General features: G+C 53.0%; 1 protein-coding gene across 2 annotated transcripts in view; it reads right to left on the bottom strand.

Moving 5' to 3' along the window:
• Positions 1-2,460: 2,460 nt before the first annotated feature.
• The window catches only part of ASS1 (argininosuccinate synthase 1), a 57,587-nt gene continuing 43,818 nt past the window's right edge, over positions 2,461-16,229 (bottom strand). For both annotated transcript variants that reach the window (XM_017848331.1, XM_017848332.1), the window contains 4 exons: positions 14,203-14,334; positions 8,759-8,915; positions 4,123-4,188; positions 2,461-2,762 (listed from right to left, as the gene is read on the bottom strand). In XM_017848331.1, coding sequence (XP_017703820.1) covers positions 2,717-2,762; positions 4,123-4,188; positions 8,759-8,915; positions 14,203-14,334 — 401 coding nt within the window. In that variant the 3' untranslated portion in view covers positions 2,461-2,716. The remainder of the gene's footprint in view (positions 2,763-4,122; positions 4,189-8,758; positions 8,916-14,202; positions 14,335-16,229) is intronic.

The following is a 16,229-nucleotide window of genomic DNA, read 5'->3' as shown; positions in this document are numbered from 1 at the left end:
GGAGTTTTAAAATTTATTTTATGGAGATGGGGTCTCGCTATGTTGGTCAGGCTGGTCTTAAACTCCTGCACTCAAGCGATTCACCCACCTCAGCCTCCCAAAGTGCTGGGATTAGAGGCATGAACCACTGTGCCCAGGCTTAAGGATTGAGTTTTTAATGTTATAGGAAAGCATTTACGATATGTTAAAATTTTAAAAATAGGGGGCAAAGTATATCTATTAAAGCATAAATATATACAATTTATACTTTAAGCTATACATTTATAACTATAAAATATAAAGCATTTATACTTTAGCCTGAATAACTGCAAAAATATTGTAAGCATAGGAAAAAATATATGTGCATTATAGGATGCTTAGCAAAAAAACAAGAAAAGACAGACGAAATATGACTGATAATATACCAAATGTGGTCGGGCGTGGTGGCTCATGCCTGTAATCCCAGCACTCTGGGAGGCTGAGGCCAGGCTGGTCTCAAACGGGCTGATCTCGAACTTGTGACCTCGTGATCCACCTGCCTCAGCCTCCCAAAGTGCTGGGATTACAGGCGAGAGTCACTGCGCCTGGCTAGTTATTTCTTTTCTTTTTTTTTTTCTTTTTTTTTTTTTTTTTTGAGACGGAGTCTTGCTTTGTCGCCCGGGCTGGAGTGCAGTGGCCGGATCTCAGCTCACTGCAAGCTCCACCTCCCGGGTTTACCCCATTCTCCTGCCTCAGCCTCCGGAGTAGCTGGGACTACAGGCGCCCGCCAGCACGCCCGGCTAGTTTTTTGTATTTTTTTTTTTTTTAGTAGAGACGGGGTTTCACCCTGTTAGCCAAGATGGTCTCGATCTCCTGACCTCGTGATCCACCCGTCTTGGCCTCCCAAAGTGCTGGGATTATAGGCTTGAGCCCGGCCGTTATTTCTTTTCTTAAAGATGCAGTTTATCACTATGGTAAAAGACATAATGGCCGGGGGCGGTGGCTCAGGCCTGTAATCCCAGCACTCTGGGAGGCGGGAGGTGGGTGAATCACCTTACGTCAGGAGTTCGAGACCAGCCTGACGGACATGGTGAAACCCCATCTCTACTAAAAACACAAAAATTAGCCAGACGTGGTGGTGGGCGTCTGTAATCCCAGCTACTCAGACGGCTGAGGCAGGCGAATCGCTTGAACCTGGGAGGCGGAAGTTGCAGTGAGCTGAGACTGCTTCAGCCTGGGTAACTCCATCTCGACAACAACAATAACAAAAAGACAAACGCACAAGATTTGGGGGCTCAGTCGGGCCGGGGTTTGGTTCTTGGTTCTGTCACTTGCTAGCTGAGTGGCTTTTGGCAAGTCAATTTATCTGCAGCTTCGTTGCTACCTCTACATAATGGAGATGAAAGTGTTCACCTCCAAGTGTGATTTTGAAGATTCAACGAGCTAATGTGAATAGAGTGTATAGCGAAGTGTTTGGCACAAAGCTAATATTGAGTCACTTATTATTACCACGGACATTAATAATCAGAGGAAAATAACACAGGACAGTGGCAGTGGAGTGGTGAGGCAATCCCTGAGGTCAGGTTCTGAGTTCAGAACCAGAGCAAAGCACAGAGCAAGCAGCACTCAGGTCTTCCCAGTGAAGATACTTTTGCTTGCAAGGAGCAGAAACTCCCTCACTCAGCTGGAGTCCTGAATTCATTACGATATCAGGTGTCAGGGAAACCAGGCCAAGAGATGCCACCAGCTTTCATGAAGCACCAGGATAGGAATACGGACCCCAATATATACCCTCTCTTCCCATCCCTTCCCTCTCGTTTCCTTCTACACCTGCTCTGCGCCCCAGGTCCACAGCATTCCATGGTGAGTGCCTGCGTTACATGTCCTCACTTCCGGCCATGTGCTGAGGCCCAATTCCTGGGGTTTCTGATTGGCCAGCTCTAGTCAGGTGTCCATCCACGGTCCAATCAGATATGACCAAGGGGGGAGGGGCCACACTGCAAACATGGCTGCTTTGGGGCCTGCTTTGTGGACAGTGGGAAGTGCTGCCAAGTTCCGGGCCTGCTCTTTTCTCCTCTCTGCTCAGGCCTCTCCGTCCTCCTTCATGAGTTAGGCTGCTCTAGGCCACACAGCTGTAGTAAGTGTCCTGGGGTCACTCATGGCCGCCCTGTGTAGAAGCTCCCTGTGGGCTGTGAGTAAAGGTGATCCCCAGAGAAAGGGCTGTGGGTTGACGCCCCCAAAGGGCATCCCCTAAATTTTCTTCGGTTTCCTGACATTTGCAACAGGACCACAGTTGGTGACTGATTCCCAGACTGCTGGCTAGGATCTGACCCAGGCGGCACTTCTGGATTCCTAGTTTTTGCTGGAGAGGGGTTGACTCCCAGATTAACAGGCTGTCTGTCTGGCAAATGGTGGCCTTCGGCAGCACTTAGGTCCGAAAACACAAAGGTTGGGCTAAGAAAAGCATGATTAACTACACACACACACACTCTGTAGAAATAAAGAAACAAAAGACTAGTGTATCTTTTAATTGTCATTTTATAGCTCCCCACCGCAGCTGCCCCCCACCCTTCCCTTCGGTGACAACACAACGTCTGCAGGCTTCAGGGGGACCAGGGAACAAAGCTGGGGCCTGGCAGCCCCACTACGCTGCCAGCCAGGGAGAGCAAGTCACAATTACAAATTATCACAACAATTAGCGCCTGTACTTGGGGGATCTGCAAATTGAGGAGGCCCCAGCTCCTCATTGTACAGGGGTCTATTTGGCAGTGACCTTGCTCTGGAGACGATGATATTCCTTCAGCCTGTAAACCAGATTCAAAACAAAGAAAAATGTAAATTAACAATAACAACACACACTGGGTTCAATTAATTCAGGCAGAACTGGGGTGGCGGGGGCAGCTGTTTGTTAAGATGTGTGTGAAGTTGTCTTTTTTTCTATTCCCTCTCCTGCCCTGGCCCCTCCTGCCCTCCAATCAGGATAATGTAATTAATTTATCTTAGGGGGAAAACATTGTTTGTCATTGTTGAAGACAAAGCGTTTAACTGGCAATGGGAGAAATGAAGAGGCCATTATGTAAGCCCTGTGTGTTCTGGGCCATTTAAAAGGGTTTATAGAGTCATAAAATACAAACAGAGGGCGCAGGAGGCAGGGGAGGTGGAGGTGACTGAGGGGAAGGGAGAGGACCCTGGGCAGATGGGCGGGATTCAACATCTCTCCAGGCATGAGCTGCCTCCAGGGACAAGAAACTGGCTCTGGGAGAAAATGGTGGCTCTGTGCCCAGGGCATGTTGTTAGCAAGAGGAGACAGACTTGCATCTTCTTCTAGATTCCAATCCCCATGAGAAGGGAGCTGGTGATGGAGAACCCACAGCAGGACAGGCCCTCTGGACTCAGCTCCACCACCTCCTAGCTGTGTGACCCTTGGAAAGTTACTTAACCACTCAGCCTGTTTCCGGGGAGTTGCAAATTTTGCGTAAGAATTAAATGAGACATCCTAGGAGAGTGCCCCAGAGCAGCTTAGTCTATGTTAGCTGCTGGTGACAAACGACCCTGTTTGCCCTTGAGCACATCAGCCCTGGGCTGAGAGTGCTTGCTGCTGGCACTGCCCCCTGGCTCTTCCCACATGCCAGGGTCTGAGCCCAAGCGGCATGCTTGATTTCCACAGGCTCATATTGAACCTTCACTGCATCTGTGCGGCACGTACAGCTGACACCCTTACTGGTGACTCCCAGAGGATCAAGGGTCTGAGTGACTTCAGATGATGTGCACCACCCTCCTGGGCCATGGGGATCCACGTGGCTAGGATGGCTTCCAGCTAGACCTACAGCTCAGGTATGGTGACAGAAAACAAAGGCTTCTCTCCACCTCTACGCTATTTCCTTGTTTAACCTGCTCTGCAAAGGAGCGCATAGTGGAGTCCCGGTGGCTTAGGGGGAGGGGAGGGCAGGTATCAGAGGCACCGGGTGGGACACAGGAACCTAGGACCCCAGTGCCTAGGACTGTCTGTTACTGTTGGCTATCAAAGCATGCCTCTGAGGATGCTATGGGCAGATGGACAGGAAAGTGAGGTTTGTCTAGGGCAGGGCAGCAGAAAGGTCCCATCAAAGCCTATCCTTTACACCTGGGGGCTCTGAAGGCCCGTCAGGGCCCTGAGCTGCTCACCTGAGGGAATTGATGTTGATGAACCCGGTGGCATCAATTGGCTCATAATCACCCTGCACGTTCATGCTGCAAGGAGAGTAGAAGCTTGTCAGCTCAGCCTGGCCCTGGCCTCTGCTTGAAGGGAGGACTGCTGGGGCCAGAGGCAGCCCACCTCCCAGATACCAGGGCACTTCCCCTGTGTGGGTCCAAACCCTCCCTGCACGTCGGCTCTCCATTTAATTTCTGTACAACTCTGGGAACCCTATTCTGGGCCAGGCACCAACCCAAAGGTTGGAGAGCCCTAGTGGAGGACACAGTAGCCTCTTCCCTGCTATACAATGTGGCAGGAGGCTAGGAGCAGCTGCCCCAGAACTAGCCCTGTGAAATCCTACCAACCAGAGCACTCTGTCTGTAAATGGAGCACACGTCCAAGCCAGCTGTGCCTTCGGGACTGTGTGGATGGCATCCACTGACCTGAAGGCTCAGAAGGCCTTAGGGTGTGACTTGCAACAGCACAAAGGCATTTTGCAAGCTGCAGGGAGGCCTCCAGCATTCACAGCAAGATTGGTCCACGAAGTCACCTTTCCCCTCATTTGTCCAACCAGTTAGACTTCACCTAATCCATCCTGAAACCTGGGTACCCACCGCCAGTGTGTCGTGGAAGATGCTGGGTTGATTGCTGCTATACTCAGCAGAGCAGATTTTACCTCTGTACAGTTTCCATCTCCCAGACTCACCAGCCTTCTGCTTTGGGGCTCTCCACCCTTAGCTGCTCCTCCCAACCTTCCTCACCATGGCAGTCACTCCAGCCGGCCGACTGGGGTTTGCGTCCTGGCTCCGCCACACACCACCAGAGAGCCCAGGCCAGTCAGTATTCCTGCACTCGGAGCCTCGGCCTCGCACTTGTCAAATGCGTGGTTAGCTCTCAACGTCACTTTTGGTTCCACATGAAATAATGTAGCTGGTGCCTGGCACACGGTGAGCACCCAGTAGTCCTAACACTATTCATTCACTCATTCATTTGTTCAGGCATTTATTAAGCCTTTGCTGCCTGCCAGGTGCTGGGTCAGGTGCCAAGGAAGGAAGAGCAAGAGTGGTATCCACAGGGAGGGGCAATCAGTCACCCATTGCCTTTGTTAATTATGGTTGTGCTACGCACTTAGGGCACGTGGACTCAGATACCTCCTACTCTACAAGCCTCTGAGAGGATGGGGTCCCTTGTCACGTCCTGCTCTGAATCAGCCCCTCTGCAGAATTCCAGCCCTGGGACAAAGCTGATTCAAGGTTCCCAGTGACAAGGAGGTGGCCTGTCCCCTCAGGGGCCCTCTCTAGAGAGGTGAGATTGGTGGGGGTGGGGGGGGTTTGGTGTTGGGAGGCAGGAGGATCTGCTGCTTTGAGACCCTGAGGCTGGACCTCTGACTGGTTCTTTGTAGACTGTGGACTTTTTACAAGAACAAATGAGGTCTCTGCATCTGCCTGGCCCCAGTGACTTGTTCAGGACCCTGGCCCTGACCTTCACCAGGCCTTGAAGCCGGTGGGCGCATGGAACTCTCTGCAAAGTCACTCCCGTACTCCTGCACCTCCTTGATCTCCCTTCCTCCCTCCTCTGTACCTCCACGGCCCCTCCAGGGCTCAGGCACTGAAGCCACTAGGAGCTTGCATTGCCTGGAAGAGGAGGAGATGCCAGACTTGCTGGCCACCCCTTTCTGTGCAGAGTCAGTGCTTAGGAAGGGTCGGACCAAACTAGACCACCAACCTCTTCAGATCCCTTTAACAGACCTTGTTTTGGAAACCAAGCCTCAGCCCCACTGGCCCCTGTACTCAGCGCAGGGAGAATGCACGACACAGAGTCCCCCCACCTCCGTGACCATCTGTCCCTTCACCTCCATCTCTCACAAGTCACAACAAACTCTCCCCATCCCGTTCCCCAAGGTGGGACCTTCCCAACTGCCCTGGCAGCCCCTGCAAAGAGGGCCCACATCCAGGGACAAGCGTCCCATGAGGCTGCTGGGAGTTCCAAGAGGGGTTTCTCAGAAACTAAAAAAACCTCTTTTTAAAATTGTGGTTTGAAGTGAGAGGGGAGGTGGAAAAGAGTGTTACAATGAGTTTTTTTTTTTTTTTTTTTACCTCCCCTGACGTCTTACAGAAACCTCTGTGCTTGTTATTTTTGCTCATTCGAGTGGCTCCTGACCGGCTTTATACATTACCGTTACTTTCTACCGACTGTGCCGCGGCATTTCAGCTCTGCTGCCACCCTCGCGGCTTCCTCCGCTGGCCCTGTGACGCTGTCACTCAAGGCTTTCAAGTCAGCGATGAGAAACTCAAAAAGAAAGGGAAATGGTCGGGAGACACAAGTGAGAATAAATGCTCCTGCTTTTCTCTCTTCTTTTTCCCCTTTCCCTTTTTACTTTATTCATTTAATCTCCCTGAGTGAGACTGTAAGGCTTAATGAAGGTTGGACTAGATTATTAAGGCTGTTGATTTGGAGGGGAGGGAAGAAAGAGCCAGAGAGAGAAAGAAGAACATAATTTGACATTTACCCCCGACTGATCTAAACTGATTCAGTTGTTAATTTACATGGCTTATAACGTGTTAGAAAGATTCGAAGGGGGGAGAAACTCAACATGCGGCAAGGAGAGAAGGGAAAGAAAAAAAATAATATTGCACTGGCAAAGCAAGGCTTGTACTCTTATTCGTCAACCAGCTCCCAGTAGGGAGGGCCTGGCCTCGGCCTGAGCGTAAGCTGGAAGCCTTGGGGGACCCTTGTCCAGTGGGGGGCTGTCTGTCCCACAGGGGCCTGCTCCATCTCTATTTTGGCCCCGGTGGACCTCCCTGGAGGTGACACCTCGTCCCTTGTGCAGGTCAACTCTCATCCACGGGGTGGACACTGGAGTGCCAGTCGTTAGGGCTGCCACCTTGGCCCTGGCTCCCAGGGCCTCCTGCCTATCCAGGGGCTCCTCCTTGGCCACCTTCTGCCTCGGTCATCAATGAGAAATCTCCTCCATGGTTCCACCCTTTGTGTTAACTTGTTTTTTTTTTTGTTTTAAGAACAGTGACTAGCTTGTTAGCTAAGGCTGGAGTGGCAGTGGTGCGACTCCTGGCTCGCTGCAGCCTCCAAGTCTTGGGCTCAAGTGATCCTCCCTGCCTCACTCTGAGTGAGCAGGAACTAAGGTGCATGCCCCCATACCTGGCTAATTATTTTTAATGTATTTATTTTTTGAGACAGGGTTTTGCTCTGTTGCCCCATGGCTGGAGTACCGTGCACCCTGGTCTTGGTTCACGGTTCGCACCCTTGATCTCTCAGGCTTAAGAGACCACCTCCCACTTCAGCCTCCCAAGTAGTTGGGAAACCACCAAGCACATGCCACCATCGCTTAGCTAATTTTTTTATTTTAGAGAGATGAGGTCTCACTATGTTGCCCAGGTTGGTCCTTGAACTCCTGGCCTTCCACAACGATCCTCCCTGCTCGGCCTCCCAAAGAGTTGGATTACATGGTGTACGCCATCTTGCCGCCAGCTAGTTTCCCTTCTTGTCTCACTCCACACTTTCCCCTAGGCAGTCTCTCTTGGCCCCAGGGCTTCAGAGAACATCAAAATGGCCTATGATGCTCCAGGGTCTCTCAAGCCTAGGTTCTCCTCAACTCTAGACCCAAGTGCGTCCGACGGCCTTCTAGGTAGTTTCCCAGCTATCTCAAAGAGGAACTCATGCTCATGAACACCTAAATCCAAATGCATGATCCTGCCTCAAGCAGCATTCTTCCTCAACCCAGGGACTGCACCCAGCTTGCTCTCACGACCCCAGACGCATAGAGTCCGATTCCGGATCCTCCATTTCCCTCCCACATCCAAGTCGTTTCCAATGCCCTCCCTCCTAGATGATGTGGTCACACTTCACGCTGCTGCTATCTACAGTCCTGGAGTCATCAGCCTGGGTCCAACGCTATCACATTTCCACAGGTGCCCTCCCCACCTCCCACTACCTCAACACTCCGTTCTCCCAGAGCAGCCAGGGGGGGGACCTCTAAATGCACCAGATTCTGATCTTGCCCTTTTCCCTTCTTAAGATCTAGCTTCCGGCTCCCTCCCCCGCTCTTTTGCCTCCCACCCCTCCCTCTATTCACCCCTGTTTAACTCTTTCTGCTATTGTTTGAATAGCAAGGAGCTTTCTCTACAAACCCCAATTATTTTTATTTAATATGATATATAGATATATATATATATATTTTTTTTTTTTTTTTTTTTTTTTTTTTTTTGAGACAAGGTCTTTCTATGTTGCCCAGGCTGGTCTTGAACTCCTGGGCTCAAGCAATCCTCCCACCTTGGCCCCCTAAAGCTCCTAATTTCAGCTGAAATTACAAGCATGCACCACCCCTCCTAGCCAATCCCAGTTATTATACCCAGCCAGACTATCCTGCATTCCACATAGCCCGCTGCCACCTTGTCTAATTCTACATTCTGGTGATGGTTTGATCCATGCCTTTCTCCCAGCTAGCCTGTAAGTTCCACGGAAGCATAGTGGTGTCTCTATCCTCTGTGACCATTGCTCTATCCTCTGCATGGTGCCTGACATGTGCTCAGGCACAGATGTCTTGAGGATCCAGTCAAAAGACAGGCTCTGTGCCCAAGTCGGGGTCAGGATGAGGTGTGGGGCACCTACCTCACCAGCTCCTCGTTGTAGAGAGACAGTGGGGACTCCCGGCCAAGGATGTACACCTGGCCCTTGAGGACGGACACCTGCACTTTCCCTTCCACTCGCTCCTGGGACTTGGCAATGCAATGACGGACAAATTCACACTCAGGGCTGTGCCAGAAACCTGCGGGGAGGAAAACGGGATATCACTAGGGAGGCCTCCTGCATTGCAAGGGCACAGGACGGGTGCCGCATGCTTTACCCCGCCATGCAGACCATGACTGCCTCCCATGAGTCTGGTACAATGTGCGCTTGCCAGCGGCTGAGTTGAGGACCATGCTTTCATAGCCTTGGTCTCTAACCTTGCAAAGGGCCTGTGGGTCAGGAGGAGGGAAGTGACCCATGCTTCATGCCGTAGGCATTCAGGAAGTGCCACAAGCCAGCACCTGGGGACACAGTGGTAAAGGGCCCCCCATCCCTGGCCCAACGGACACTCTAATCTTCCGGGGGAAGCAGAAGACCTCAGACAGTACTGAGAGGCACGTGCTGCCTGGGGCTTGGTGATGTGGGTGTCTAGTGCAGGCAGCTGGGTGGTGGTTCAGACCATGGCCATGCAAAACCTTCCCCTCTCTGTGCCTCTGTTTCCCCATCTGTTGAGTGGGGATGTCAGTAATATTTTGTGTGCAGTCCCTAGCACTGAGCCGCACCGGCCTTAGGGGCTACCGTGAACTGGAGTCCTGGTTGGAGCCCACCCGTCGGGGTGGGCGGGCCCCTTGGAATCAGTGGGCTGTTTTCTGCACCTGCTACTGTTTTCCTGGGCAGACAGAATATTTCTGCATAGATAAGCAGCAGCGCTGTGCTCAGGCTTTCATCTGGGCTAGCTCCCTGAATCCTCAGACAGCCCTCTGAGAGAAACTCTTAGCCTTTCACCTTTCTGGGTGAGGAAGGGAGGCTCAGGGAAGTTAAGAAACTTCTCCAGGATCACACAGGCTGGAAGTGGGGAGCCTCCATTTGACTTCTGTTGGCCCAAGTTGTAACAACTCTGCTTCCTATGATAAACTCGGAGCTTTCTCTATGGCCAGAACATCCCTTGGTGTGTAGGTGGGGGCAGGAGGTGCCTGAGAAACATGCTCCCTCCCCTCTCCCCCAGAGCGCTAAAGGCCAGGGAGGGGTAGCGCTCAGACCCCAGTCTGCCCCGGGCCTCTCTCTAGCCTCTTCTGATGGAGGCTGGAACCAAGGGGCGGCAGGCAGGCAGGCCATGGCTTGGGGGAGGGACAGAGCAAGGCTAGGGTTTCCTGAAACGGAGCCGGGAAGGTGAGCCCACCTGGGCAGCTGCGGGGCCAGATGGCGGGTGATCTCTTGCCCTGATAAAGGGCTGGGTCAGCCCAGGGGCTGCAGCTATTGTGGGAGGCCCAGGCCCCTGGGGGCACCTGCTGAGGGCCTCCGTGGGAAAGGGGACAGGCCTCTGGGATGGGGTCCTGGGGCTTGCAGAGGCGGGGGAGGGCCAAGCAGGGAGAGTAGAGGTTGAGCCCTTGCTCTCCAGTGTCCCATTCTTTTGAGTCCACATCCCAGCCACACCTGGACAAAGTGATGTCACCTCCCTGTGCCTCAGTTTCCTCATTTGCACAGTGAGAAAACATTACTAACCAGAGGTGGTGTGGATTCAGTGAGAGAATGCAGAGTGCAAAGCGTTTGCATTTGCAGTTTGAACACCACGCTGTGTGCCAGCCCTCACTGTACACAGGGAGAGAGGCCCAGAGAGGGAAACAGCCTGTGCAAGGCCACACAGCAAGACTGTGGAAGAGCCCAGGTCTGATGAAGCACTCCTAACTCTGGCCCAGGGCTTTTTCCAACACACCCCGAGACCCTTGTGGAGGGGGCCACTGATGTTCTCCCAGCCCCCATGCCCTGGTGTCCCGGGCTTGGCCATCTTTCTGACAGAGCGGGGATAATTAGCCCATTAAGTTTCCAGGCTGGAAGACAGGCAGGAGATGGAGCCAGAGATAGGACAGAGATCTCCGTGGGAGCAACTGGCCTGGGCTTTATCTCAGAATTTTCTACCTCTGCCCCACGGGGGTCTTCTGCTCAGATTTCTTTTCCCAGCAGACCCAGCCTGGGTTGGGGGACAGCGAGCCTGGCTTAAGCTGCACTGGGGAGACCCTGCACCCCCTAGACCTGCAGATACACTGTGGGTGGGGCATAGGGCTGAGCTGGAGAGGGACCCCTCCCCCATGCTGCTAGGCCCAACCAAACACATGCGACCCTTTCTAACTGGAGCAATTCTGTGTGCCTTGCACCTTATACCCATTGTATTGCTGAAGAAATGGAGGCGAGGGAAGAAGAGGTGAGCTATACCCCCTAGATGAGACAGCTCCACTGGGCCCTGCCAGGGTCTTGAAGCTGGGGTCCTGCCAGGCTAACCCTGGATGCCATTCCTGGAGGTAGTCTGCCTGAAGTCCACACAGCCAGACCAGGAAATTTGGGAATGGTGGGAGAGGAGAGGGAGCCAGCCAGCCACAGACAGACACACAGATGCAGGGTGGCAGTGGTCACAGAACCCAGGGCCTCTAGGAGTGAGGCTGGGGCAACAGGGCTTCCCCGTGCCTCAGTCTCCCTATCTGTGCCAAGACCACAGGGGCTCTGAGGGAGCCAAGCATTACAGCAGAATGGTGGGCTTTCCACCCAGGAGCTAGACGGGACTGGGAAGAGACCCTGACGTGCCCTCAGCCTGGTGCCCTTTATTTGACAGGAGGGGAAACTGAGGCTCAGGGAAGCGACAGACCTGCTCAAGACCATTAACCCAGCCAGAGGCAAGACTCCAAGTGCCCTGCCTCCACATTGGGAAACCACGCCAGGCGCTCGCAGTTATTTCACGCACTGGAATAACCACTCGTCTGCCAGACCTTGTTCCAGGGGCTTCACAGATACTCATGCTTTTAGTCCTCACCACCAGACAGGTAGAACTGTTATTCCCACTCTTCGGATGGGAAAACTGAGGCCTAGGGAGGTTAAGTTCCATGATCAAGCAAAGCCCTGGTCTGTACCATTTCTGTATCCCTCACGGGGAAAATCGCATCAAACAGCCCCTCTGAGCTGTGGGGGTCAGCCTGCTGACCTTGATGTTTGTGGAGCCCTGGATGTCAGCGGACCAAGGCAAAGTTAATATTAGTGATAACCGCCAAGAAGCAGCCCCTACTGTCCCTCACCTCCACTCTGAGGTTTGGTTTCCTTTTAAGTCTCCTAATCATTGTACTCAGTTTGGGATGTAGAGGGCTTGTCGCTGGCTGGCAGAGCAGGGACTCAACCCAGCCAGTCCAGTGTAGAGGCATCGTGACCGCAGCCAGGAGCCAAACTGTGCCCTACACCCAGGGTTCCCCTGTCTGTGCCCCTTGATCATGAGCGTCCTGGAATCTTTTGGAATAACTGGGAACTTGGCCGCTACAGCTGGCCTGTCCCCAGCTCAAAGCTGCCCATCACCAGCCAGGAGAGCCTGGGCAAGTGTCTTCACCTGGGGGCCCCCATTTCCTCACCTCTGCACAGCTAATATTAGATAATACCCCATCAGGTGCCCAGCTCAGAGCCTGGCAGCGGGACAGCAGGATAAGTAGCAGCCACGGCTACGGTGGGATCAGCCTCTGTGGAGGCCCTGGAGCAGCCCAGCCAGGTGCTCTCTCCTCTGCCACATCTTAATGACTCTCACTTTGTAACTAAAATCCTTCTTTCAGGGTTGCAATCCCACCAGGCTGGAAAGCCCACAGGAGACAATGGTATTTAAGCACCTGTCTGTACCTGGGAAGGGGGGCAGAACTCGGCTTCAAAGCTGCCAGGAACAATGGCAGGGAGAAATAACGCCAGCCAATAACCACCGAGCCCTCTTGAAATCCTGAGATGAGTTACAGTGATTAGGAGGCTTAAAAGGAAACAAAATCTGGGAGTGGAGGGGAGGAGAGCTTAGCCCAGGTAGCTATTAGATTAACTAATACTAACTTTGCACGGGTCCCCTGACATCCGGGCCCCCAAAGATGTGAGGGTCGGCCTCAGGCAGCAGCCTGTCCTCGCACAGCTATGCCCAAATCAGGGGTATGTGTATGTTATGGAGTGGGGGAGGGGAGGGCCAGAGAGTCAATATTTTAGGCTCTTTGGGTCCTACGGTCTCTCTCAAAATGGCTCAACCTACCCTTGCCACTCCAGGGGAGCCACAGACAATGCAGAAACAAATAGCCACCTCGCTCGGCATGAGCCCCCGTGGCCAGCAACACTTGAATTTTATATAATTTGTCATGAAATAGCATTTTTTTTTTCCTCCCAATTATTTGAAATAGCATTTTTTTTTCCTCCCAATCATTTAAAAATGCAAAAACTGGCCAGATGCAGTGGCCCATGCCTGTAATCCTAGCACTTTGGGAGGCCAAGGCAGGTGGATCTCCAGCCCGGCCAATATGGTGAAACCCCAATTCTACTAAAAATACAAAAACTAGGCAGGCATGGTGGCGCATGCCTGTAATCCCAGTTACTCAGCAGGCTTAGGCAGGAGAATCACTTGAACCAGGGAGGCGGAGGTTGCAGTGGGCCAAGATTGCACCATTGCACCCCAGCCCAGGCAACAAGAGTGAAAGTCTGCCTCAAATAAATAGATAAAATAAGAACGTAAAAACTATTCTTAGCTCACGGGCTGAACAAAAACAGGTGACAGGCTGGATTTGACCCAGGGACTGTAGTTTGGGGACTCTTGTTATACCATATGAGGGTTGGATTTTGGAGTCAGGATTCCAAGGCTGGAATCCAGGCAAGGCATGGAAATCCGGGCTCCTCACCTGCAAAATAGGGATACGCCCACCTCAGGTGCTCATGTCACCCACTGGTCCTTCCACACATTGGCTGGGTGTGTGGCAAGGCTCAGGCCCTGTGGGCACCCCGGTGGTTTCATGGTCAAGATCTGGCTCCTGCAGTACTGGGGTCTGGGGCTGAGTTCCTGGTCCACAGAGCCTCTCCCTCAAATTCATGGAATAGGTCCAGGCTCTGCCTAGAGACAGCCTGACTTGGGGGTCAAACCCAGCTAGGCCACTTCTGGTTTTATGCTTTCCTTCTGAGCCTCCGTTCCCTCGTGTGTACAGGGAGCCGCAGACCTTCTGGGAAAGTTGTGAGGACCATGTGGGGTGACGTGCACCCCAGTGCCTAGCACGTGCTGGAGTCATGCAAACTGTAGGCGGTGGAGGCTGCTGGACACCTTGGGAGGCCGGTGCATCTCCCTGGACGCACCCCATGTCAAGGCAGGTTCCAGCATCCCCTTGCTCCCTCCTGTCCTGCAATCTCCCTCAACCCCCTTTGGCCTGCACCTTTTGGGGTCTCACACGAGGGTGGCAGGGGAGGAAGGTGCTGATATAGAGGGGAGGGCCAGGCCTGAGGGCCTGACGGTGATTTGGGATCCCTTGTGGGGCGGTTAGAGGGGACAGTCATAGAGTCTTACGCACCAGTATACACCAGCTCAGCAAATTTCAAGCCCAGGCCTTGTTTGATTTTGCGCACTTCTCGGTCCATGGTGAAGGCCTCGATGTCTAAATGAGCGTGGTAAAGGATGGTGCCTGCTGGGGTCTCGTAGATACCTAGCCATTTTTCCAGGCAGGGGGAAAAGGAGAAAAAAGAGAGAAACGCATGAAACCCAAACTGTCAGCAAATGACAAAAAAAAAAAAATAATAATAATGACTCGTCTGACAGGAGACAAGCCAGTCGGACCCATTCACTCCCAGCTTGCTGCAAAATGCATCTGTCATTATGTTCATGCTGGGGCCACGACAGTCCACTCTGCGGCTTGCGGAGAAAATGTCTAGATGCCCCCTTTGAAGGGGCCCTCCGACGCTAGAAAATGACAGGGTTTCGGAGCAGCAACCCCTCCCTCCCCATGCGTGCCCACCGGCCCGAGGTTGAAAGCCTGTAATTAAAGCGACTACGATAGAGCCCAGAGCCCCAAATATCCCTTCCTCCCTTCCACCAGGGAGCCAGGGGAGGGGGACGGCTGTGCACATACATGTACACATGTGTACACACATGCCACCTTCAGCCTGTGGGGCCCCTGTGGCCAGGTCTTCCCAGAGACCACTGGGTGGCAGAGGGCTTGGGCAGTCACCTAGGCTGACCCCACTGTACAGATGGGGAAACTGAGCCCAGGAGGAGAGGGGACTTGCTCTAGGTGGAGCTGGGAACTAAATGTAGGCTCCCCAAGTCCCTCACCAGTGCTGTCTGCTGCCCTGTAAGTCAAGTGGCCATGGAGGCCCAACCCTGGAAGGTCAGGGGAGAGGGGATGGCTCAAGTCCCCTCTTGCAACCTCAGGCCCAGTCCCTCCATTTGGAAAACAACCTGCTTGGAACAGATGATCTCTGAGTGACACAGGAGTGCCTGGCCCTGGGCTGAGCTGGGTCTGGGGTGAGGCCCTACTGCACTGGAGGACAGTGAGGCACCAAGAGGCAGGACCGCCCATACCACACAGCCCAGGCTCCCTCTTGCCCCCTGAGTGCAACCTCTCTCATCAACTTCAGAGACCTGGCCTTGGGCAAGCCTGCCCTGCAGCTGCTGTCTGGGTAGAGCAGGGGCCATAGCTCCCCCATCTCCAGGAATTCTACCCCGAGAACTTCCTTTCTTCCACCACACGTTACATCACTAAAGGGGCAGGTTCTCAATTATCCTGGGAATTTACTAACATCTTTCTACAGTGGCTGCTTGAAAAAGACCCAATTCATGTTCATAGCAGCATTAATCACAATAGCCAAGAGGCGGAAGCAACCTAGGTGTCCATCAAGGGATGAGTGCAGAAGCAAAATGCAGGGTGGAATATTATTCAGCCTTAAGAAGGAAGGAGGCCGGGCGCAGTGGCTTTTGCCTGTAATAATCCCAGCGCTTTGGGAGGCCGAGGCAGGCAGGCGGATCACCTGAGGTCAGGAATTCAAGACCAGCCTGGCCAACACGGTGAAACCCTGTCTCTACTAAACATACAAAAAACTTTAGCCGGGCGTGGTGCTGCGTGCTGCATGCTTGTAGCTCCAGCTACTTGGGAGGCTGAGGCAGGAGGATCACTGGAACCCGGGAGGTAGAGGTTGCAGTGAGCTGATTTCACACCACTGCACTCTAGCCTGGGTGACAAAGCAAGACTCCTTCTAAAAAAAAAAAAAAGGAAGGAAATCCTGACACATGCCACAGCATCAACATAAGGCCATGACTCTAAGTGCAAAGGCCAGGCAGAAAAACAAACACTGTATGTGCCACTCATGGGAGGCCCCTCGAGTCGTCAAAATCATACAGACAGAAATGGTGTCTGCCAGGGGCCGGGGGAGGGAAAATGGGGAGTGTTTCATGGGGCCAGAGTCTCAGCTTTGCAAAACGAAAATGTTCTGGAGGTGGATGGTGGTCACGGCGACACACCCCTGGGAACGGACCTAATGCCATTGAGTGGCACAGACCCTGGGAACGGACCTAACATGGTGGCACAGCCCTGGGAACGGACCA

Source organism: Rhinopithecus bieti, unplaced genomic scaffold (genome assembly GCF_001698545.2).
Source record: "Rhinopithecus bieti isolate Rb0 unplaced genomic scaffold, ASM169854v2 scaffold_29388, whole genome shotgun sequence".
Lineage (NCBI taxonomy): Eukaryota > Metazoa > Chordata > Mammalia > Primates > Cercopithecidae > Rhinopithecus > Rhinopithecus bieti.
Note: the sequence above shows the minus strand (reverse complement) of the source record. Positions and strands in the feature narration are given on the sequence as shown.